The 26,419-nt window shown below is 40.9% G+C and overlaps 1 protein-coding gene across 6 annotated transcripts in view; it reads right to left on the bottom strand.

The window, feature by feature from the left end:
- Positions 1 to 26,419, bottom strand: part of OXR1 (oxidation resistance 1) — a 221,272-nt gene that overhangs the window by 118,611 nt on the left and 76,242 nt on the right. For 4 of the 6 annotated variants that reach the window (XM_057408217.1, XM_057408215.1, XM_057408211.1 and 1 more), the window contains exons 2-3: positions 9,521 to 9,686; positions 4,421 to 4,617 (exon numbers count right to left, since the gene is read on the bottom strand). In XM_057408217.1, coding sequence (XP_057264200.1) covers positions 4,421 to 4,617; positions 9,521 to 9,579 — 256 coding nt within the window. In that variant the 5' untranslated portion in view covers positions 9,580 to 9,686. The remainder of the gene's footprint in view (positions 1 to 4,420; positions 4,618 to 9,520; positions 9,687 to 26,419) is intronic. The other 2 variants (XM_057408213.1, XM_057408214.1) reach the window with 2 other exon arrangements.

Here is a 26,419-nt window from a genome sequence, read left to right on the forward strand (position 1 = left end):
TGGCTTAATGGGAAACAGAATATATATGTCAAGTGTATGTCTTCACAGGTGACAACATTAGCTATTTCAATCACCTTAATAAATTGCTAAACATATATCCTGAGGCATCATACCATGAAGTGTAGTCCTACAATCCTTCACTGGGTCCTACCAGCCAGCTAAGAGCAGCTCGCTGCAGCTTGGGCACAGCTTTAAGCTGATACAGCCTTACTGCTTTGAATCCAGGCTACACATATAATTCTCCATTGTATAAAAATCCAGCCCACTTTTTACAGTGCTGAAGACCCAGATACCTTCTTTTTCTCTTCCAAGGGAATTGCTCAACAATAAACACTTCAGAAATAAGTGGCCTGAATTTTTAAGTCCCTGAGGCACCTAAAAAAGTCTAATTTTAGGTTTTTAAGTGTCTTGGGTACCGTTTCTAGAGTTCTCCAAAAAACTTCATCCAACCCACCATGCAGACTGTTTTTCCTACACTCGCCTTATTAATCTAGGAGTTCCCACTCAATTTCTTCACACCAGCTCAGCACTGGAGGTGTAGGAGCCTTCCTGCCTGCTGAGCCTGCCATATGGAAGACTTAGTTCTCTCCCTCACTGACTCTCCATTCTCTGTTTCATTTCATTCGAGCACACAACTTGCTCCCCATTGCCTCTTCCTCTCAGTTCTTCTCTCTCTTACCTACTTTCCCCCAACTTTTTAATTAAAGAGTGCAGCTGCACTCATTAAGTTTGGAAAGCACCTGAGATGCAGACTGTGGGAAAGAAGAAATGCAAAATAAGTATAATCTTGTGGATTGTTCTCTAAAGTAGGAGCAGTGCTGATGAAATTTTAAAATCTTGGAATTACCAGGATTTTCTTTCCCCATTACACATTCACTTTCAAAAGGTCCAATGTAAATCTGCATACACCTGAAGTGTATATAATCTGCAAAGATTATTTAGGAACACAGACTCTCAGATAAGTGCCGGTATCTGCCCACAGTAGCTGCAAGCATACAAAGCTGCTACAATTTCTTCTGCAACGCATTCAAGGTAAATGCTCATGTGTCTCTGGGTCTGCAAAGCAGACAGAGATTTATATAAAGATTTCTGAAGTGCCTTCTGCATAGCCAAATCAAAACAACATATGTTTAAAATCATTTTGATTTAATCTTTCCATGAGTTGATAAAGTAATGCTAATTACACATTTCTTGATACATCAGTTAAAGCTGCATGGGTCTTCAATAAAATGGGGAGCCATCAACAAATCTGGCAGGGGCATTTAATAAGTAATGTGGTGATGACATTTACATTTTACAACACATGAACTGTATATATGCACATGTCTAAATACAGATGTCATACTTTTATGAACCCAGATTTGAACTCAGTTCTCATATCCATAAAGTACTTTGAAGATCATGATAATTACTGCAAATAAGTTATCAAGGAAAAATTAGAGTAACAGAAAACACAATTGGCATTTGTTTGCTCAAGCTCACTACCATAAACACTATCATTTGCCAATCTGATCTGAGGTTAATGTAGCAGAATACTAATTTTTAAGCTAAATAAACTAAGCCATCTGAGAGCACTGGTTTTCTAACACATTTTCTTAATCTATTTATCACAGTAATGATTAGTTCATGTTGCTCCATCTTGGAACGCTTTTAGTAGAGAACAACTTGCAAACAAGGGCAAAACAAGGTAGACCTTTTTGTAATTGTATTAGGTCAGCAACAAGCCTAATGTGCTTGTTTAAGCTATTTAACAGCCAACTGCACATAAAACATCTCTAGAATCTGGTATTTTTCTATTTTAGAGTCCCAGACCACTGCAGGTGTGTCAGTCCATTCATCCTCGGAAAGTCACAAACGATTTGATTAGACTTCGACTATTAGAGGTTATTACTGAAACAAATCACACAAAATGACTTAAGTCAAGTGGGTGATATAACTTAAAGTATGCTGAAGTTGATGGGATCTCTAAGAAGATAATTAGTGTTTCTCTCAGGTTACCAAAGCCATAGACTCAATATCGGAACTGAGCAAGTACAGTAAACATAGTCATCTGGTACCAGCACCGTGCCATCCAAGATTAAACCTTGAACCTGCCACACTTTGTGAAAATACAGAAAAACTCTTGTTTCTTCAATGTGCATGTCAGGAAAACTCAAGCATTATGTAATGTGCAGTCATACTGGCTCTAGCAACTTCTTCCATGTGATTTAGGTAAGCCACAGAGACAAGGCTGTATGCGTAAGAACATAAACACAATACATGTTCCATTCTTGGTCAGTCCAGCCAGGCCAACTTTCCCAGTACTCTGTACAAGGTAGTGGAAGATGATGCTTAAGAAAAACACGTAAGGTTGGCCACCGTCTGAGGTCTGTTCCCCTCATACTTCCCCTGGGTCTGCAACTGTTAACAGCTCACAGATGTTAGCATCTGTTTATGGGCAAGTTGATTGTGAATGCTGCTCTCTATGGACCCACTGTCCATGTTCCAGCACAGTACACAGAAGCTGCGGAATATCCCCCCCCCCCCCCGAGATTGTCAAGACTCAGCAAGACAAAGAGTTGGCTGTTCTGATCTAGTGTTGGCTGAAATCCCACCTCAAATAGGGCACCAGAATATACAACCTTCAGAGTTCTCTTCCAGTCAACAAGTCTGTCACATAAAGTGCTATACAACATTAAAACAAATCAATCAAATTCACATTATGCGAATTTTGTAAAAGTTCCCCAAAGAAAATGCAGGTGAGTCAAATTTAACAAGTAGATAAATGCAAACCTGAGTCTGTGTTTCCACGCACAGACTGTGTTTTGGGTGATCACAGGAGAACATTCAACTATGGCTGATTTACCGATCTTATATTGTTAATCCTCTTAGGCTAAGGATTCATTTTGGTGGTGTGGTAGGTTTCTACTTTCATTATTACTCTTATACAAAACTCTCCCATTCCATCCTGTTTTAGGTCTGAAGCAATCTTGGCATATCTTCAATATTCCTTTAAGATTATTTGGAGGAAGGAGGAGAAAAAAAAAAGCCATAGAGCAATATTACCAAAGAATACATTAGAAAGTAAAAGGCACTCAAGTGCACTGATTTAACTACGCTTTTCCAGAAAACATGTTCTATATTTAAGTATAAAGTTTGTTTTTTTGGGGTGCTATTCTAACACATTATACTACAGAACCTTCTTTAAAGGAATAGGCAATTTGACTTTTTTAAAGAAAACTATAGACCTATTGTCCAAGACACTAATGAACCCATCAGTGTCTTCATTTTGCCACATTTTTATTTATTGTGGGGTAGACAGCATTGAGCAATAATCAAAACATCTGAGTTTTCCGAAGGCAGATGTGCAGCCCAACTTGAATGCAGGGCATCAAATAATGCAAACACATACAATCATTCACAGCTTAAAATATAGCCTTCATTATTAAAATGAGCAGATTACCAATGCAGTTTCCTTCTTTAAAAACAACAAACACCACAACTTACACTGACAGCCAACTTCAACGGTTCAGGCATAACACAATGAAAAATTGTCTAGAGCAACACATTTTTCTTTAGCTTTAGGCAAGTTAAAGACACACAAATGGTTACCTCGGAGCTGAAGAAATGATCAAATTATATGGCAATAATTCAACAGCACACAAACTCACAATTTAAACATATAACTTCTTTTTCTTAAATCTATTGTCATTTTGTCTCTTCAAAGCACAGCACTGCCATCCATCCCTCTTGTTTGTACCAATCCGATTAGCACGTCTTCCTCTCACAAGTGTAAATGAACCAGGCACAAACACTACAAGGCCACTCTCAAGTTTTCATCAGCTGAGAAGCAAAATGTTGCTTAAAGAATCAGTTCAAGACCAGTCCTGAAATGGGGATGCAACTTATGAAGTATCTTCTAGGGTGCCTAAAATGGTTTTGTAAGAATCGTGTAGGTGCTGAAATCACAGAAGAACATCCAGAAAACTGAAATATTCACAGAAAGATAAACAGAAACTACCCTAATTAATCCTTCACATTCAGCGGGCCTCCTCCTTCTCCAAACTGGAATCGTTTCTAACCAGGAGCCTACTAAAAATCTCTGCCAAAACACTGATCCAACCCATTGTCAAAGGCAATTATGTTCTTCCTACAACCTTCCTCACAAAATTGCTTTTATGCATTCTTCAGTATTTGTTCTTAAGGAAAAAAAAAAGGCAGAAGAATGAAATCTCATAAATGGTGCAAGATAAATAAAGCAGGTTAATTCTTCAGAGTAGTTTGACATCAGCATTAAAACGTGATATTTTAATGCTCGCTGTGGGCATTTGTAATCTTAGTAGCCAACTGCAATTAGCAAAAGAAAAAAAAAACAGATAAACAAGGAGACCTTGACTATTTATTAAGTATATTTGATTATTTTCTGTGAAAGAAAACTCACCAATGGTGTAGTATCTCTTCAACTCACTCCTCCGCGGATTGCGTCTTTGGGTGTTTGTGGTGTTATTCTGTTCTTCCTCAGAAGCAGCTGTCTTAGTGGCAAGCAAAGATTTACTCTGCTGGGGTGCCTGAGCTTCAGGCACCACTGGATTGCATCCTGGCCCACCAATATCCACCGACTGGGACTTCTTCTTTAATCTAAACGCAATTTAAGGCAGAAAGGTATTACTATCCATCATTCTATACCTAGATGACGTGTAGAGTAACAGTGATGTATTCATTGTACAACGATTTGTGCATGTCACAGCAGAACATAGAATAGCAGTGATAAATTAGGCCTTGTATTAATTTCCCTTTTCAGCTCCTCCTAAATCAGTCACAGCACTTGCATCTCACATGTAGCTACAAATGGTAAAATGCCCTCAGGTCAGCCTGCTGAGCTGTTTGAACAATCAGTCCCTCCTCTATTTCAGAGAGATGAGCTGCCAACAATTAACCTATCATTAAGTTGTGTGGCTCAAGTTCCCACAGACAAGGCGAGTACAGAGAAATTAAATAATTTGCACAATGTTGCTGAAAGGTCCAAGAGAAAAGCACTGACTTATGATCTTCTGAATTCAGACAGAGCTCTGCAACTACATTTCTCATTCTGCAATAAGTTCAACAAAGCGTGCTGTTTTTCACTGAAGTGCAGGAGTCCTACTAACCCCAGGTACCATTTTATGCACTGCAACAGCAATGTACAGAGGAAGATAGATTCTCTGTCCTACAGAAGAAATTAGTATTACTCATTAATGGCATCCAGGTAGAGTACAACTTATTAACCACTATCCTCTGAGCCCAAATGTCCAATCAGTTTTTTACCCATCTAGTTGTCCAAGCATATAAACATAACATCGTAACTTGTGTACAAGTACATTGTGAGTGACAAGTGTCAAAAGGTTTGCTAAAATCATGGCAAATGACACTACTGTTCTCCACCCTTCCTCAAATCTAGTCATTTTATTAGAGTTCTGCAGGAGAGAGACTTAGAAAAACTCTCAAATCCTACTTCAGAGTGGTGCTGAGTCCACTCCCACCACTAAATCACTGTCGTTCTAGCATCTGCTCTATCTTAAGCAACATAAAATAGAGGTTATTATACTACTAGATTTATTGAATAGAGACAAATGCTCTGTTATGATGAAGCTCACTATGTATACATAGGATTTTGTATACATGTTTCTTAAATTAGGTCTCTATAAATGTATATACTTGACTACATGATTTGTTCCTGGAAGTAAAAGAGGCTTATGGCATTGCGGTGAGATACTGATTTGAGATGAAGGGATCATCATAACTCTGAAATTTTGAAACAAGTGAAGTAAAATGATAAAGTTCTGTAATGCCAAAGTGCTTTTGCTGACAGGAAAGGCAGAAAGATACAGGGTCTGAATTAATCCAGACTCCACTATAACAGGGTCAGCTGAGTAAGACATGGGTTCAAATAAGGACAGACCTTTACAGGCATCACTTGACAAAACCAAGCAACCTACTCAAATCCATTTTCCTTCAGCCCACCTGAACTGTTTATTGATACAGTCATGGCTGGCATATAGTCTGAAAAAACACTGCAGCCTTTGAAGTGTATCTTCACTAGACCACCACGTCTTGCAAAGAATGCCTGAGTCCTGTCTGTGTTCTGAAACCTGACCCTTTCTCCAGCATCCTGCTTTATTACTAGCTTTGTGTGGCGTTTGGTTTTGATCATTTATATTAAAACTGCATAGCTGACCTGAAATGATTTATTCTTTGACAGAAAAGAATCAGAATGTGGAATGCATCAGGATCATATTCCTCATTCTTGCTTTGTTTCAGGCTGTCTGCTTGCAGAAAAATAAATAAAAGATAAAAGAAATACTGTGGCAAATCCTTTTAATCTTTTGCTCTATGTGTTCTGTAGCAGCCTTCAACTAAGTTTTCAACAACAGTCACCACAGGTATTTCAATATTGCTTGGTGTGACCCTATATGACACTGCTGCAGACAGCATGCCAACAAGCATTTCAAGGTTGTGCTCTCACTCAGATATTAAAACAGACAGCACCTTCCCAGCAAAAGCGTTAACTTCACAGGAGAGGCTAACATGGAATGACCATGAAGGCCCAACTGCTGACAATTAATTGAGAGAACTCATCTGGGCTGAAGTTCAAGCAGGGCCAGAGGAGAGGCTATACGGTTGCTGCTGGCTGGATCTGGAAATGCAGTCTTTGGATGGCACTGAAACATGCTGAGCCACACCTCGGTTTTAGATAACCCTGTTTAAATACACTATTGCTAATAACCCATTAAACCCCTATTTGCTCCATTTATATCTCACTGTACTTTCCTAGAACAGATGTCGCTCACGCCAGTAACATCAGCTGAGACCTGCACTGGCACTCCTCAGTGCCTCTTACCTGCCAGAGACACAAAGCCCAGATCTGCCTCTCAGCATCCTGACAGTTAATCAATCACAGAGGATTTGCTCATTTAGCCAGTCCAAGAGGAATGTGCCTCTCCAAGCAGTGGGATATGACATACCTGTAGGTAGATACATTGACTAGCTTTTGAACTTGCACTTTATTTCTCTTTCCATCCTCTGCACACAACTACAAAGTTTCCTACTGCATCTTGGAAACAGCCTAACAGATGGTTTCAGCCTCTACCTCCTCCTGATCAGCTGGCGTCCTGCACTCTCCAGCAGCACTTTGTGGGAACGGGTCATTTCCCCCAAAAAGAAAATGTGACTGGGTGGCTGAGGGTTTGGGCATCAGCCATCAAGTGCCCTGAGCAGTCTATGCACATGGGAAGTCCTGGGGCTAATTAATTCACTGGGAGTCTCCTATAGATTCTACAAGCATCAGAATTTCATCCCTGGCATTCCCTATTACAAACTTATTCTGTTCCTAACACAATTCATGCACTTTTTCATCTTATAATTGCAAACTGAATTTTTGTAAAGCAGCAGGGAAAAAAAAAAAAAAGGCATTATTCTCTAAACACATCTTGATAGCACCTAAACCAATCATGGCTGGCAGTCCCGTCTGAAAGAAAAGGGGAAAAAAAAGCGCTTAAACCAGTTACAGTAGAAGCAAACAAGCATACAAGGCATCCCAGCGGCTGGAATCTGTACAATTTCGTGTTTGTGAATTTCTAAGTAAAAATCCCTTATTGTAACAGATATCTGGAAGAAAGCCTAGGCCATTCTTATCTACTGAATACAAAAAACCTCCCTGTAGCCCTTGTGATTATTGCATAGATTTTACTACACAGTTAATGGGAGAAGCAAAATCATTCATTTGGAGAGTGATGCTTATTCTTCAGAGATGCATTTAGTATTTTTGAATGCCCAGAAGAGCTGGTTATGAATTTGATTTCTTTGTAGCAAGAAATGTGATTTAAACTGATGTTGACGACCAGGATTTATCTGATTCTGGGGAAAAAGTAAACTTCTGATTTCAGCACAACACTGCAAAGGTCTGGACACAGGAGAAACTACAGACTAGCCACAACAGACTAGCTAATCTATTGCCCTCTGGACACACTGACTCCCCGTCCCCGGCTTCCACACACATCTGCATTTGCACATGGACGGCATTTCTTGGCTGCTGTGGCAATTTGGAGGGATCAGGTAAAAGGCTTGTGCTCTGTAAGCAGGCTCCATTTCCTTCCTGAGGCTCCTTCTGCTGGTTTGCAGCATGAGGCAATGCCATGGAGGGCTGGTGGAACATCTTTTGTTTAATGCTCTTGAATAGCAGCTGCAGCTCTGGCCATCCCCACAAGAAAGAAGAGAGCAGGATTAGACTAGAATGGAGAAAAACACCCGTGATATGTTGAGTTTGTTCCTCATGGGGCAAGATGAAACACTGCAGGAAGGAGCTGCTGACAGGGGACCCCTACAGCCACCAGACATGGGGAAAGGAAGTAGTAAAGGGTTTTGCACTGCAAGAGATCTGAGAAGCACCAAATGAAGGCAAGCAGCAAGTCTGAAATAAACACAACTTAGTACTTTGAACAGTATGTAACTGTGTAACAGAGACAGTTGTGAAGGCTAGGAGCATTGCTTGGTACAAAGAAGGACACGAGTAAGGCAGAAAACATCCATTAAGGTCTATGACACATGCAGGTGCTCCAGCAAGCTAATTCCTTGAGCCAAGGATTGCTGGAAGGTGGAGGGGTTTCACACAGAAAGAGCCACCCAGTGCATGCCCCATCTCCCCCACTACTACAGAAGAACTACACACAACCAAGTGCAACCTACTTGCAGTTCAAATCTGAATTGGTCATTATGAACCACAGATAGAAACAAAAGCAACCACCACAAAGCAGCTAGAAAACAGAGCACCACTAAAATCGGTATGTCAGTAAACAAGAAAAACCTGCAGAAAAGCCCTTCAAGACTGTTCCTTTACGTTTTGATCATGCACCAGTTTTCTGATAATACAAGCAGCTTACGAGATCACTCAGTGGCAGAAAACAAGAAGAAGATGACCTTCACACGGGCGGCATTATGAAAGGATTAGGAATGAACTGACACCTACACAGCTCAAAAGCAATCCAAAGTAGCAGGTATGTATCAACAGTGCAACATCCAGAGCAGCCTCAGGAAAGAATACAGGGCAGGCGCAAGAGCTATGTGCAAAAACACGGTGACACTTTAACAACATATCGTATGCTTCTCCATGCCCTCAGCATATGCGTTTGAGCATGTAGAATAAGCATACAAAACACTCTTTTTGCTCCTTTACACACACTACAAAAAATTACCATGCAAATTAAAGACACAACGATTGTTAATTGTCAGAGAGCAAATCAAAACCACCCTCTCCACTTTCCAGTCATCCCTATGGAAGTGGTCCCAGCACATTCAGGAAAACTGCCACCATCGTTCATTTTGTAAGAAAAACCAAACCAGAATTTTCCACCAGGCTTCAAAAGAAAAGATTATCTAATTGGAAAATTGGTTTTGTGATGTGTGGAACAGGCAACCCATACCTTTCCAAGACCTGCAGACAATGCTGGTGCCTCATGTGTTTCAAGGGCACATCATAGAATAAAGACTTACAAAAACAAACACAAACCTTGTGATTATTCCTGGGAGCATGACAGCACTGCTACAGGTAAACCCTTGGAGGACCATTTACAGAAGACATATAGATTGGTTGCTGCCAGGTTACATCCATGAATTCCAACCGGGAGAATCCAGAATCCACTTGTGGTTCAAGAGTGACAAGGCATTCTCACTGCCTGGGAGAGAAGGGTTAGTGAGTCCATGGGCAAAGGAGTGAAAGCACTCTACACACCGCAGATGGACCTGGAGATGTGCATGCGCAGGAGGATGAGGCACGGCAGCAGTGGAGAGGGAGGTGATGATGATGATGGTGACGGAGAGGAAGATGGAGCAGTCACACTTAATACATAATGTAACTCAGTTAGTCACAGCATATACAATTCATTCTATTTTTCCTGCCTAAGCTTTTGTAAGTATTAAGAACTCAAGATCATATGGCTTCGCCATGGCTGTATAATATTTTACAGCTGCTTTACTTGGTGGAAGTAATGTGCTCTACAAGTAGGGTATGTGTTTTGTCACGGATGAGAATCTCTTGATCTTTTCCTTCAGGATTTTGAGAGAGTGGGTTGTAGTGCTGTACTATTTGCTGACAGTTATCTTGATTCTGGACATGTTTTAGAAGAGATGTGTAAAGTAAATTACTATTTTGAATTGTCCTATTTTGTTAATGGCTGCTATACTGTTATTTAAATAACTCCCACTAGTTCCATTTTCACAAAAGCTCTTCCAATGCTTTATGCAAATCTACTTTAGTATAATTTGCACAGGTCTTGGAATTTCCAGCTCTGTCATACTCGGCACAGCAAAATTTCGCATAATGGTTTTAAAGTGACGATAATTTCTGTTATTCTTGTTTGTCTCATTAATACTGTAGCATTGTATCTAATGCAATTGTATTTATAAGGATGGGTTCAAAGTGTGCAAATTATTTTAAGGTTGTATCACTATGGAAAGTCTTCACCTGATTAGAAGGAGCTATTTCTGAAATCTCTTTACTATAAGCTATGCAAACAGCACTCAGATCCTATTCCCTTGAAAATTCCTGTGAGATTTTCACACATCCTGTATCATGCAGGACCATATCCTATATTACCAAATTCAGAGTTTTCAAAGGCAGTGTAGCCAGTGGTCTGGGAGCTGCATGGCATAACCTGAGACAGAGGGAATACCTCACCTACAGTGAAGCCATATAAACTCGTAGCATATTTCCATATAATTAACATTGCCATAATAACAATTATTTTCTGTGCTAACTGCAAAGCTGTTTTATCCATAGCCTTTAATTTAGGCAATTACATTTACATTTCTGATTCCAACCCTAGGCTTGACTGTTTTCTGAGTTGTTTACAAGTCAGCTGCAATATCCCTGGGCATTTAATGTTCCTGAGATTGCTACAGCATATTCAATCATAACATGTATGCATTTATGTAGCAAAATTTCAAAGCAAAAGGACCTGTTAATTTCTCAAAGTGATGGCAGAGGAGGTTGAAAGTTACAATATTCTTACAGTAGCACAGATTTGTGTGTTCTAGTTCTACCATCTCGAAAAAAAAAAGCATCAGCACAGCAGGCAGCTGCAGCTCAGCTTTGAAGTTGCTGTGGGTATGCTTGTCCTAAGATACAGAAATGCAAATCTGCACATTCTTCTGCCTTGCCAAATAGCTCATACAACTGAAATGTACACTGTGAAACAACTTAAAGACTTCTTTCAAAATATAAACCAGATTTATACATCATTATTGCCTTTATTCCATGGACGTGCATGAGATAAGATGTTCTGATCTCATCACTGAAAACTCAGTGAGGTGTAAAGGCATTTTGCGAACAGGGAAAAGATAATAAATAAAACAGTGAGTGAGATCCAGCCAGGAGCATCTCGGCCCAGGCCGATATAACAGTCCATTAGCTGCAGTGCCTCCAGGCAAGTGGGGACCTTCTGGTCTGGCCTGGGAGCAGAGGTGCAGCAAGCAAGAGAGCCTCTGGCTTTAGCCTGAGCATTAGAATATGCTCTTTGACTTGCCACCAGGCCAGGGGGCTGAGAAGGGGTGTCAATACAAGCAGCAGAAGACACAAACCTCACAATCATCCAAACTCTCCTCATGCTCCTTCCCATGTGGAGCCTCCTCACTTCTGAGAGCCACAAGACTCCTCCTCACACTGAGGTTTCAAAATGCCCTTTGGCGAAGGCTATCTACTTCCCACCAGGCATGGGGGCTAAGGGGCTGCACTCTGAAAGCCATTATTGCTGTTTCACTTTTCTAAGAACCAGGCAAAGCACATTACAAAGATGCTAAGACTAAAAGAATAACTAATACCTAGAAGTCTTTGGGAGCACCCACCTGCCTTCATTGAATAGGCTGATGACAAGACTGGACAAAGGCTAGCAACTTAAACTGTAAGCCAAAAAGTACCTATCTTAGGCAACTGAGTTATCCAATTTGTACAAATACCATGTCTTCATACCTTTGCAATATAGGTTAGCAATGAAATAAAGATTGCATACATTTGCAACGTGTGCATAATATATTCTTCTTTAAGTCCTCAAAGGACAAAAAGTAACTGTCATAAAATGAAGCTATTAGCACCAACTCACAAAGGGCAGATTTTTGTTACAGTGAAGAGAGAGATGGAAGCTGTTCCTTGAAGAGACTAAAGCATCTAGCACTTCTCCTTGCAAAGAACATAAACTGGTTCCCAGAGTGCTCTGCAGGACATAATAATGTCAGATAAATCTCTGTGGAAGCACCTAACTTACAAAGGCAAGTTAGAAACTAGGCAAAATGAGAAATCCTTTATTATCATAGCCAAAGCAAAATTGAGGTGTCGGTTTCAACTCATGCATAACTCTAGGATTTTTAATAGACTATATAAAATGAGCTTTAGGTTGGCTTTTTGACTGTTATCTGATATATACACCAGATCCTATGCTGAAAACATGTTCATTCAAGCTATTTTTTCTTGAATATCACCAGGCACTAGCCATGCAAGTTTGGAAAAGTGCTTGCCCTGTTATTTTGCATTTCCGATTCATAAATCAGGTTGCCCAAGCTCATACCAGATGGGAGAGAAACATCTTCAAAGATCCAGGAATATTTTGTACTTAAACAAGATAAAATTACCCTACTACCCTCCTGCCAGGACACCCTCCTGCTCCAGTTATTCAGCAACCAACCCCAACCAGCTTTCTGTTTTCACCCAGGGTCAGTAACCTGGCAAAACAGTTAACAGCATGCCCTCCAGAGCTCCAACAAGAGCCCAGAGGTCTGACTGGGGAAGCCAGCCCATAGCCAATTCACTCAGACACTGCGGCCACACAGCTGACAGAGATACAGAGCCTTAAGATCCCATCAGACGCAATTAGAAAATGGAAAGTCTGTTAATTACAACTATTGAGGAAACGCTATCTTTAGCATTCATGTTTTTGTGTCTTGTCATCCCAAAAAGCAAGCAGTACCACTTGATAAGCTGGTTAATAACAGGTTGTACTAAGAGAATTATATATAAAGGAAAAAACATACATCTGAACTGTTGGAAACAGTGCCTACTTATTTAAAAGAAAACGGAAAAGCCACACAACTATTTTGTTTCTCAGTTCTGTGGTAGTAGAAGGATCATTTTTATCAACTTTTTACTTCGTGCTCACAGGAGTGTAAAGGTTGTAAAGACACCTCTTCATGTCTTCACCCTCCAAGCACAGCCCACAAGCACTAGTGATGCACCACCTTGATTGCTTCAGAAGAAGCTCTGTTGGACAGGGAAGCAGGAGACACAGGATCTGCAGGAGCCACAGGAGCGAGAACTGGGGCATGAGCATCCCCAAGAGAGAACAAAGTAGCTCAAGCAAGCAGAGTTAATGTTCAACCTGAACCCAAGCAAAGGTATTCCTGGGACAACAAACTATGTTTAAAAAAAGGAAAATAAACCCCTTCAAAGAACATGGAAGGTTTTTATGTTATAAGAACATTTGAGATTTCAACAGTAATTTCAACATCCCCTAACTGTGGGGACAGAAATGTGACGTGATCACAGTGAGAATTCCCACTCTCAGTGAATTCTAGGTCTCTAGAGCTGTACACAGGAGACACTGCTGGCATCCCTCCTATACTAAGCATGTGTTTTACTTGGATATTGGCTGTCAATGGACAATGCCTAGAAACTTCATCAGGGCCATTAAGGCTCTTTTCATTCAACCCAAACCGTTCTATGATGATTCCATCTTAACTTTGAGAGTTGTAAGGCACTGGAACAGGTTGCCCAAGGAAGCTGTGGCTGCCTCATCCCTGGTAGTGTTCAAGGCCAGGTTGGACGGGGCTTTGAGCAACCTGCTCTAGTAGAAGCTGTCCCTGCCCATGGCAGGGGTTTGGAACTGGATGAGCTTTAAGGTCCCTTACAACTCAAACTGACCTATGATGATTCTCTGATGATTCACTCCCATCAGTGCAGTTTTCTCCTTGTCTTAGCTTTCGTTTTAAACTAAGCATTATGACAGCCAATTTCTCTTTTCAAGTTTCCTTACAAAAGAATTTTCCACTTATCTTTTAAGATGACTTAGCCCTGGGTCCTTTCAGGTCCTCCCTGTAATCCTGGTTTCCACTCTCATTATCAAGCCACTCTGCTTTGATGACACAACAATCAAAGCATATTGCTGGCTGCTTGAAGCCACTGGAGATTTAGGTAGCAGATTACCACTATTTTAAAATACCTGTCTTTAATAAAAGTGATTCCATTCATTTTGATTTCTCCCATTTGCTAAACATAAGGCACTTCTGGTCTACACAGAATGGTGCCACCACCAGATCTCCTGCTGGACAGGGCAGCAAGTGCCCTGGAGGCCTCGTCTGTGTGCAGTACCAGAATGGCAGAAACATCCCTGTGGCCTGAGCTTCATGCAGACAGGCTGGGCATTATACTTATAACCATGACAAGCAAAATAAATACATAGTCCAGTACTTACATAGTTCAGATCAATACAGAGATGTAGAACTCTAAATTTTAAAGTGCATGTTTAAAAATACTTACATGGTTTTAATATTTAAATAGCAAAAGAGGTTTTTCAGTCTTTCTTGGCATGAAAATATATACTGTTTCTACATGACACAGAGGAACTTAAACATTAGGAAAGAAAATTGCTTAAGAAAGCAAGGGACTCTCTTATTTTATATCCATAGCAACAACATCAGTAAATATTGAAAAAAGTTTTTAAAATACAGCAACATTCATTTTGATAGGTTCAGACTGAAGGCTTCATTTTTAAGTTGTGTGTTTAATAAACTCACCTTCACATCACATACTGCAGTTATCGAGTTTGTCAGTATGTTCTCAGAAGCTGAACATTCTTCTGACAAACGTTCCCAGTCAATTCAATTAAAATGGAGAGCAGCATGATGAAGTGTGTTACTGGTCAGTCTTTAATAAACCAGCTGTGCATTTCCGAGTTTCTCCCAGCTCTGACAGGGACCCTGATTCAGCGGCATCCTTAGGACTCTTCCTGACTCTGAGACCACCAGCAAGGTGGCTCAGCTGCCTCCATACAGGGAAGGAGGTGACCATTAATGAACAGCACAGATTATCGACAGATACCACCCATGTGCAATGTGCATCTGTAGCTGTCAACTGAAATGTCAATAGTAAAAAGATCAGATTTGCAGTGGTTAAAGTACCTGGACTCTTTTCAGCACCCTAGGATGGCAGAGCCATATTCCTTGACCCAGCTGTGAAGGCAGGTCACAGATTGCCAAGGACCAGTCGGATCAGTAGGCACATGCACATGTTGACATTCAGGAGGAGCTAGCATCCTTCTGCAGTTACTCAACAAGCTGCTACACCACAGAAACACTTAAAAACTCTTCCTTTCTGTTGCAGAGCATCTTGAAGGTTGTAAGAAGCTGCATTAATAAGCAAAGTAGTTGACGCCTGAGAGACAAGTTAAGTGCCCAGGATGGTACAAGCCTATTCAGATCCTCACCTTAAGGCTCAGCTCCTGGTAAGCAAAACATACCTGCACAACACCAAAGCAAAATGATCCCTCTCAGCCTTTTCCTCACTTTCTTTCAGGATGCATCTTGCATCTGTGCTCCTGTGCTTGAACACAGTCTCTTGGGTCAGTGACAGGCTGAGAGAGTTGGGCTTGTTCAGCCTGGAGACAAGAAGGCTCGGGGGAGACCTTAGAGTAGCTTCCAGTACCTAAACGGGGGCTATGGGAAATCTGGAAAGCAACTTTTTACAAGAGTACATAGGGACAGGACAAGGGGAAATGTCTTTAAACTGGCAGATGGGAGATTTAGATTAGATGTTAGGAAGAAATTCTTCCCTGTGAGGGTGGTGAGGCACTGGCACAGGCTGCCCAGAGAAGCTGTGGCTGCCCCATCCCTGGCAGTGTGCAAGCCCAGGCTGGATGGGACTTTGAGCAACCTGGTCTAGTGGAAGGTGTCCCTGCCTGTGGCAGGGGTTGGAACTGGGTCCCTTCCTTAAAGGGGGACACTTAAACCTTTTTGTGATTCTGTAAGACATCAAGCAGGGCAGTCCTCACAAATGCTCCAGGGACATTGCAACAGTATCAAAGAGATCACTAAGTTTTATCTGCAGACTGGGTACCTTAATCTTTCAGCTGTGGGTAGGGGGGACACTGGGGGAGAGAAAGGAAAAACAGGAAGGCAGGGGAACACTAGCAGCACTCCCAGGCAGCACCTATGCTTCTGGGGTGGCAGCGATGTCTGTCTGCCTCTGCTGCTCGGGCTGCTTATTTCTCTTTACATCTGCAGGTGAGCCTGGAAGTCTCACATGCTGAGATTCAAGAAGACAACCTAAAACATAATTCAGTGTCATGCTGAGGTAAAGACAGGTCGTCACCTCACAGCAGAAAAGGATGACCTTTCCCTTGAACCACCATTTAGATTTATGGCTGTGACAAGCAACAATCTTTTTCCTATTTTCCTTTTTACTCACAATGACACAAAATAGACAAACATAGAAACAGGAGACTGTAGAACACTGCTGCCCTGCAGGGCTTTATATTATTTTTAAATCAATAAGCCCAGCGAGCAGAATTGCTATAAGCAATACAGGTACACCCACTACCAGAACCTAGCAATCTATAGGTATTGTAATAAATGATATTATTTAAAGAAGAATCCAGTAAAAAAGCACTATTCTGTGGTTTTCCAAAGCACAGTGAGGCTTTTCTTCCTGCTTAAAGCAGAACAAAATGCACCTCAAGGCTGGTCTGGCATTGCCAGCTTAAGATTCACATGATTTGACATAAGCCTTGGCAGGGCAGCTGAACAGAGGAGGTACAGGAGGAGATGAGGAGCTGGTGTCTGACAGTACAAAAAAAAAAGGAGATTCAAGCACAGTTGGAAGTGATCAAAATCAGAGCCCAGAAGACAAATGAGGCCACAGCATGTTAAATGAGGCAAGTGAGTTTGGAAACATTCATGTATTTAGCTTCCTAACTAGAGCTCGTCTGCAAGGCAGAACTGTTAAACAACCACCTGATCAGAATTTGTAAGAAAACAGCATACAGCTTAAACATGGCAGCTGCATTTAGATGCATGCAATAAAACTGTCAAGATTTTAGAAGTCTTGCCATATAAATCAGAGGCTTTTCGCCCAAATGCAAAATAAGAATCAGTAATTTTTCTTTTCAGGAACCATTGGCAGGATTTCAAGATGCATTTAACTAATACCACAATGTGTGGTTTTTTCCTTAGCTAATCTTCTATGAAAAGTAACTATTAGGAAATCAAAATATTATGGCTAAGTCTTGCTAATGGTTCTCCTGAACAGAAAGGTAAAAGCTCTCACACATGAAATGTGAGGTAGAATTTAGGAAAATAAATCAACAGAAAAAGATTAAGAGATTAGATCCTATTCCCTCCATGCACTTCAACAGCCCTCTGCATTTATCTATACTTAGTTCAGATCCCAGTAAATGTGGGGCTAATTCCTTCCCATATTAGCAGCCTGCAAAAACCACTTATTAAAACCGGTGTAAGTCTTCACAGCAGACTCAAAAGGATAGAAAAGAGAAAAGGCCTCCTGCTCACCCAGTCTGGACACAGACACTGCTTGGTGCCTGCATTCACTGAGCACAGACAAGAAAGGGCCAAAAGGCACTCTCTGCTCCCTCCCGTAGCTGTGGTGTGCAAATGGCTCTGCTCCAGCTTTGGGTGCCAGGCAGGGTCTTCTCCTTGAAAGTCTGGCTGCATAAATACCCGTGCCTAACTCCTTCAGTACAGAGCTCCAGTGTTCCATGCAGCCAAGATTGCCACTTTCAGAACGGTTTAAGCTCAAAAAATAAACTTTCCACTAAAGTCAAAACCCAAAAGAAGTCAAGCTTTGGACTGGGAAATTCTTATGCTTTCCAAATTTTGTCTAAAATAATACTTTCCTCTAGAAAAATTCATGCTTTCAGTAAGTGAAATCCAAATTTAACTTAGTTTGCCTCTAGTATTAATGCTGGGTTTGCGTTTTTATAGAAATATTGGAGAGCGACACAAACATTCATTTGGAGCTACCTAAAATCAGACAAAAAGCTTGTTTCTACTCTGCAGCAGGAATATGCAGCAGAGGAGATTTAGGTTTGATGTAAAGAAGAAATTCTTCACTGTGAGGGTGGTGGGGCACTGGCACAGGTTGCCCAGAGAAGTAGATGTGCCATCCCTGGCAGTGTTCAAAACCAGGCTGGAAGGGGCTTTGAGCAACCTTGTCTAGTGGAAGGTGTCCCTGCTTGTGGCAGAGGGGTTTGGAACTGGATGAGCTTTAAGGTCCTTTCCAACGCAAACCATTCTATGATTCTATAAATTACATACACCAGTCCAGTGTCTGTCTTGGTACTGACCTGGTACAGTGACATCCTGAAGATCCAGTCCCACAGCTTTACCAAGATAGTTTGGTGCCTAGATGACATATGTAGAAAATCGTAGGAAGCATTATTTATGTGAACAAAATATAGAGTTCCTTGACCTTCCATTCCATTTATTCTCCAGTATATACAAACAAACAAACAAACAAAAGCTTGGAATTCAGTCATGTATAGAAGTACACATATTCTGAGAATATAAAGCTTTTAATGTTAATATGATAGAAATTAGTGATCTGCTCCTATAAAAAAAAAAAAACAAACAGGACACGTAACATGTAAGTGGAGAAAGGCTAAAGACAGTGTTTTATGTATGAGGACTGATCTACAGATGAAGAGGACTCCATCTGTTCTGCAGCTACTGCATCTCATCTCTACAGAGTGCTGAGAAACAAGGAAGTTATATAACTTGATATAAAGCTGATGGGGCCACTGACATTTTAAATCCCACTGTGTGAAAATCAATTACAAGATGTGAAAAGAAAAACCCTCTTCAGAAACCAAAATCTCCATCCCATAATATACCCCTATATATTTTTAAATGAGTAATAGAACTTCAGAGAAAGAGAGTGTAGGAGGGAAGCAGAAGGGATGGGCAGAGTAGAAAAGGAATAAAATAATTACAGATCATTTCAAGATGCTGTTATGATGTAGTAAAAAGACAAATAACTTTGATGACATCATTTTGATTTTGCTTACGCTAAATAATAAACAGGTAAAATAATACTGACTGACAACATGGAGCTTAAATGGAATAAATTTTTTGTATACTTTTGTAAGAAAGTGTATGCTTTTTAACCTGGTATAAGAGCCATATCTACATGTCTTTTAAATACCTCCAGGGATGGTGACTCCACCACTTCCCTGGGCAGCCTGTTCCAGTGGTTGACAACCCCATCAGTGAAGAAATTTCCCCTAATATCCAGTCTAAAACTGCTCTGGTGCAACTTGCAGCCATTTCCTCTTATCGTATTGCTTGTTTCTTGGGAGAAGAGACTGACACCCACCTTCCTACAACCTCCTTTCAGGTAGTTGTGGAAAGTGGTAAGATCTCCCCTGAGCCTCCTCTTCTCCAGGCTGAACAACTCCAGTTTCCTCAGGTGCTCCTCATAAGACTTGTGCTCTAGACACTTGACAGCTTCACTGCCCTTCTTTGGATGTGCTCTGTCATCTCAGTGTCTTTCTTGCCCAAAACTGAACACAGGATTTGAAATACAGGCTCACCAGTGCCAAGTATATGGGGACAATTGCTTCCCTGGTCCTGCTGGCCACATTATTGCTGACACAAGCCAGGATGCTGTTGGCTTTCTTGGCTGTGTGGGCACAAGCTCCTCATGTTCAGCTCTGTCAATCAGCACCCCAGGCCCTTTTCCACTGAGCAGCTTTCCAGCCACTCTTCCCCAAGCCTGTAGTGTTGCATGGGGTTGTTGTGACCCAAGTGCAGGACCTAGCACTTTGCCTTGTTAAACCTCATACCACTGGCCACAGCCCATTGATGCAGCTTGTCCAGATCCCGCTGTAGAGCCTTCCTACCCTCCAACAGATCAACATTTCCACCCAACTTGGTGTTAGCTGCAAACTTCCTGAGGTTGCGCTTGATCCCCTCATCCAGATCATTGATAAAGATATTAAACAGAACTGGCCCCAGTACTGAGCTGCATTTTGTTCAGCCATTTCAGGACTTCCCACCACTCAAACAGCAGCAGCAGAATTTTAATGACTGGGAAACTGCAGCAGTGCTGTAAGAGAAAATTGTAATGCAGCAAAGCGCTGCTTCTCTGGGTGATCTCCTACATCTACTACAGTGCCAGTACAGAGTTCTTTAAAATACAGCTTCTAGCAGAAAAAAAAATAATAAAAAATTAAAAAATATAAATAAACCCAAAAGTCTGAAACCTTCTTATTCAAGTTCTATAGTTACAATACCTGGGGAAGATGTAACCAAAAGCAGAATTACCAGATAGCTCCCACTGCTGTCTAATGGTATGAATTCTTTCTTTACTTCCTTTTAAACTAAAATGCCTTTGCATTTTACACGTTCACTGAACTCTCCTTCTAAAGTTGCCTTCTGGGTAGCAATTAAATGTATAATTGAGATCTTCAAGACATGAGAAGGCAAATTCAGTGCCTTTTTGCATGGCTGCAGGGAATGAGATAACACAAATCAATTTTATGCCCAGGCACACTTTTGCACACATGCATTCAATATGCATCGTACATCCCCTCTTAAGCCTGAGGGGCTGCTTCTTCCACAAATAACGCTTCCAAGGTTTTTGGAGAAGGGATTTTCAAAGTTTCAAGATGAAGTTCACAACTGTACTAGTTGATGGTAGATATTTGATGCTAGATTTGTAGACAGTCATGTTGGTCTAAAGAAGATTTGACTTTCTCCTCTGATTTTGTTCATTAGGCATTAGTGAAGCTGGCCTGATAGTCCTTTGAGACTCATTCCCCCACTTACAACCTAAATCTCCTCTCAGAAGACTGACACGAAGCAATTTATCCATACTGCTACCTTCTTACAGTTGATATCCTTGTTTATTCATCAGCATCTTAGTTCACTTACAGGGAGGAACAGATTATTCAGTCACTCAGCCACTGCTCAGAGAGTCATTGATAAAACTGTCTCACTAGGGGTGACAAGGCTAAAAATTCAAGATGCTGCAGCTTTTGTCAGAGCAGAACTGCAAAATAAAAACCCAACAATCCAGCCTTTTATCACCTCTTCCTATCACTAAATGCTGAAAAAGTTTCCAAACAAAGACAATATTAAATCACTACAGCTCTTTTCATCTCCCTATCTTTACATCCATACAAACCACCCACGATTCAGGATTTGAAATTAGGCTCAGGAGACAGTGCTTTCATCTGGTCGACTCAGTAAAACCCCAGCAAGTCTTCTGCTTCCCATGCTCAGCTGCCTTCTGACTCCTCCTCCTCTGCCCATCAAGCAGATGGCATTACTCCAAGATCCCCCCTTCTTAATCTTGTTTCTTTCTAATACTTCTCCATTCCTATCATCCACTTCCTCCATGAATACAGGACTAAAGAAGCATATAAGAAAAACTCAGATAAGAAAATTAATGGAACTAAGAGCTAAGCCACTTCAATACTATTTGTACATGGACTCTTCTCTGCAGGAGGGATTTTGTTTTTTGTTTTTTTGTGTGTTGTTTTTTTTTTCAATAGAATAAAAGATGGATGGAGAAATAATATAAGCAATCAGATTTTGTAAAGCTTCCAAGAGCAGAAACATCAGGAGAACTACTGCCGATGAGGTAGCCTGTGCATTTCAATCAGGAATAAAAGTAATGGCTGCAAAATCCATTTAAACTGGCTGCACATAACAAAGTGATAAGAAATCACTTCCTTTTTGTTTCTTAGGTCTTTATTCTGGCAGCAGCTTGAAATTATCACCCTCTGACAAAGGCCTTTGCTCAGGAGAGCAGGGCTCTTTCACCAAAGATGAGCTCAACGGAGCTAGGATGTCCCTGCCTTGTCATCTCAGTGTCTCTTCCTCTTACTTTAGCAGACCCTCCCCCACCCTGAAGGTCCCTTCTGGGAGTCACATGCCTTCTGCATCCTCAGGTCTTCCTCTTGCTTTCCCCTCTCACTTTCTTATTCCTTCTCTTGGGAGGCAATGAATTGCAGGAGATACATAGATACCCATTTAGTCCCTCTTGAAATTTAGGGCTCCTTTTTTGCCTAGAAGGGTGTTTCTGGTTGTATCCCTGATAGTCCATATTAAAGTACCTTCACCTGCACCTGCTCTGTTTTGCTGGAGCAACAAGAGGGTAAGAGGGACAGGGTGCCATCAGCATGGAGCACAAAGCAGGACCCAATGAAGAGATTACATTTTTCTGGTGACTGAGGTGTTAAACACGCACACACAAAAAGTAAGAGATTATTGGTGTGTCTGTGTGCTGTTGTTTCTGGTATATGACCACCTCACTCAGGCTACCTGAAAAATTCAGACAGAGAAAAACAAACCTGTATGGGGCAGACTTTCCATCACCATTTTGAAAGATTTACAATTATACAGGGCGATCCCAAAAGTGAGCAACTGTTGTACAGCAACAGAATACAAGAGACACAATTAATAAGGCAATAATGCCCTCTCATTCCTCCCACTTCTCTCCCCTGATTTCCTAAGGGTGGAGCCAGAGAAATGCCCCCATGATTTCAGCCTAGAAAATGCTGTGCTTGCCCAATGCCCGATTGGCTTCTGCTGCAAGCCCCACACTACAGGCATACCCCTAGGCTTTCCAGATACCCAAATAGGTCCACACAGACTTGGCTGCATGTAGCATCGTACCTGATCATTGCCTATTTGGGGGTTTTGTTGTTGTTGTTTTCCCCATAGATGGCTTTAAATCAAAGAGTATCCCCTCTGTAAATGTGATAATGTGCATACGTCTTTATAAGCCAACTGTAATTCTTTTACCCATTAGCCTGCTTATGAGAAAATGAGAGCTTTAATTCCAAAGCACAAAGTTAGAAGCCCCTTTGTCAGACAGGATGTTGTCACCAGTCTTAAAGAAACAGACAGGATGTTGTCACCAGTCTTAAAGAAAAAGGCCCAGTCCGTTCAGAATCTGTGGATACTTCCAGATACCACATACCACAAGTAAAAACTGTTTTTAGCATATTCCTGTACTCAGAAAAACAAGGCCTGCATTAAGAAATGACAGCAGCTTTCAAAAGTCATTTCTCCATGGAGTCACTCCAATACCAGGAACCCTTGTCAAAACCAATCTGTTTCCTAAGTGACTTTCTCAGCACTTTCTCAGTGTCACTTGCTGTGACACTGACCTCAGCCACCTCTCAGGTCAGTGCCTGTCCGTCATAATGAGAGTTTTACCTCTTGTCACTTCTGAATTATTGGTGCCTTCAGAACTGCCGAATCAGGAGGGTGTTTAACTGGTGTTAAGACCTAAAATGCCTGCTTGCTCTAAAGCTGTGTGTTTTAGAAATGGGCATCAACTCAGCTCTGAAATTAATAAAAAAAGGCGGCTGAACATTTCCCCCTCCACATGCCAGTCTCTTGACCTTCCTTTACCCTGTGAACCAAGACTGCCAAAGAGGCAAAAACCTTCATTGAAGCTATTAAGCTCACCAAGGAACTACATTGAGAGTTACATTTTGTTTTATTTTACCCTGAGATAATCTGTGGAGGAGGAATGCTGTAAATAACTGCTTTTCCCTACCTCTCATTCCATCTTCTGTCCCTTCTACCAAACAGGCCACATGGGACAGACTGGATGACAACCCTTGCCTTCCCTCACCACAAGCCATCTCACTTCTAGTTCAGTGACTCATCCAGGGCAATCATATGAATAGGAATTTTCCAGGTTTCCTGCAAGTCGCATTTCATTTTCATGCTCTTTGTTTCCACCAGCAGTTGTCGAGCGTGCTAGCTAGCTCTTAAAGCCAGCTTGATACATGACATGTGAGAAGATAGCGAACACAAAACTTATCAGACCTAAAGGGCTTGCAAAACTGCAGTTTGAAAGAGATCACTGCCTTATAGACCCCATGAACCACTTTGCAGGTTTAGAGAACAATAGGGGTCTAATCCTGTTGGAAACTGGGGAACTGCAATATGTCTCTTTTTCTGATCAGAGGCAGGTTAGAGGCACTGAAGGTCAATTCTGAAAGGAGGCATACATCCTTAATTTCCCAGAAGAAAACCAGTTTGAGAAATAAACAACTTCTTGCATTGACATTAACTATAAATAGCACAAGGAGGCAAAGCAATACCAGGGCTGTTAGTGAGCATCTCTGAAGTTCAGAAAACAGGTGGCTAGAAGTGACATTTGGAAACAGACTGGCAATTTATTCCCATTTAGCTGTCATTTACAGGAAGAGGGAATATAAAAGCATGAAGTAATTTGGTTATTTACCCCATAAAATGATGTATTGTTGACAACATCTAAACTCGTTATGTTTAACATCATGAGACCCATCCTTGTGACAACTGTCTTTTAAAACAAAGCTTTAAAAGGGACATATTTGATTGCCAGCTCCTGTAATAAAATTAATGTTCCAAAGGCCATAACAGTAAACTCAGTGATGATTTTAATTATTTTGGCATCTTACTTGCATCTTGAAATAAAGGTTTCAGTTGGGAACAGGCTGAGTCCTAGTTCAATCTTCCTTCTAGAAATGGCATTTAAGGGACATAAATTATATTTCAAAAGACTTTTAACAGGTGGAATGCAAATTTAGGAACCGATATCACCAATGACCTTCGATTTCACCATTTCCTTTTACTAAAACAGGACTGATTGTTAAGTTCACCTTCAAAACAAACCAAAACACATTATGCAGTCCATGCAGTCCATATTATAAAAGATTATTAATGCAGTTTTATTCTTCTCTAATGGTTTCTTTCTTCCTGTACTTTCAAGAAGAATACATAGACTGCCTTATAACCAATACAGGCCCTGTCCATTGCTCTTCTTCACTTCCACCTCAAAATCCATCAGATCAAATTTCTCTATCTTGCAGTTTATGAAATGGAAGTGCACCATTAGAAAGGCTCATTTCCTAAAGTAAGTGGGTTGCTAACATCCTTGTCTTACATAAAGGATGTTACATAAAAAGTACCCAAACAAGAAATAGCTATTAAAAAGCAAAAAAAAAAAAAAATCACAAAAAAAAAAAAAAAAAACACACCAAAAGAAAACCAAACCAAAGCAAAATAAAACAAAAACCCCGCACTGCCTACAAACCCAACACTAAACTGCTTGGTGTCTTCTCTAGAAAAAAGTCTCATTGCAATTTTTCTTGTTCTCTCTTAATGTTAAAAGTACATGAGGGTATAGACATTAAAACACATGTCATAACTGAAAGAATACATTCAGGCAGAAGTGAATGTCTAGAAATGCGGAGCAGAAGAATTTCCACTCTGTAAAGTCTACTCATGAATGCAGACACATCAGCAAACTGATATGGCAATCAACTCTCTCCAGTAATTCAGGCGGTGCTTAAACTCAGCTTCCCACTAGGGCAGTTTTTGCATCACTGGTCAGTCCTCCCAGCTGAAAAGCTACAGGTTCACTTCTCCATGCTTGCCACTAATCCTTTACATACCCCTACTTCCCTAAACCCACCAAATAGGTGTATCACCTTTCTCTGAAACATGCAGGGAGCCCATTGTGCTCAATTTCAGATGTTCTAGCTGCAGGGACTTGTGTGCCAGGAAATTACACTGCATTTAGAAGTTAAGAAGGGCATATAAGCAAATAAGGAAAAAAAAAGGATGTGCTGTGATATCCATGGCATGGGCGGTCCAATTAATTTTGTCTTAGCAACAGTTTTAGCATCAACCTATCAGGAAAACTAGTGTATATAGAGTATCCACACTGCTTGGGAAAGCAAAGCTTTATCAAGTATACCAGCTTAGTAGGTATTTTCCAACTTCAGTAGATTAAAAGTGGTTACACAGTGAAGTGCAATGTTTCTTCCCTCACTATTTACAGTGACATTTTCTGTACATTTAGAATGAACATTTAGATCAGACCCCGAAAAAAAGTACATGTTGTCTCCCTGTTCTGTTCTCTGCAGCACAAATGTTTCACTTCAGCAGATTTTTCTGCTTTGAAAGGCAATGCAATCAGATGCTGAGCAGTAAAATGGAATTATTATTTCAGACCATGAACTGCACTGCACACTGTGAAACAACCATATTCCTGTTTAAAGGAACATCCTGATGCTCAGAAGCACTGAACAGCCAGAAACGCCTATTGAAATTAGAGCTAGTTAGTGCTCAGAACCAAAGCTAAATAATAGTTAATTTTCAATTTTTGCATTGAACAAGTCTGATTTTTGCATTGAACAAGTCTGATTTCAGCATCCACGATCTTTAATCCTCCAAATTCTGGGATTCAAGTTTTGTTTGTTCATAAACAGAGTGCATACTTCACCCCCATCTTTGCCAGGCAGTGGTGATGCCCCCAGCTGTGTAGCTCAGCACGCTGGGCAGGCTTCTGCACTAATATAGCAGGGATCCTCAATATCTGAAAAAAAACAGGCCAAGTGCG

The sequence above is a fragment of the Pezoporus wallicus genome, unplaced genomic scaffold, assembly GCF_028554395.1.
Source record: "Pezoporus wallicus isolate ANWC-B61680 ecotype Strahan unplaced genomic scaffold, APGP_CSIRO_Pwel_v1 contig_3815, whole genome shotgun sequence".
NCBI lineage: Eukaryota > Metazoa > Chordata > Aves > Psittaciformes > Psittacidae > Pezoporus > Pezoporus wallicus.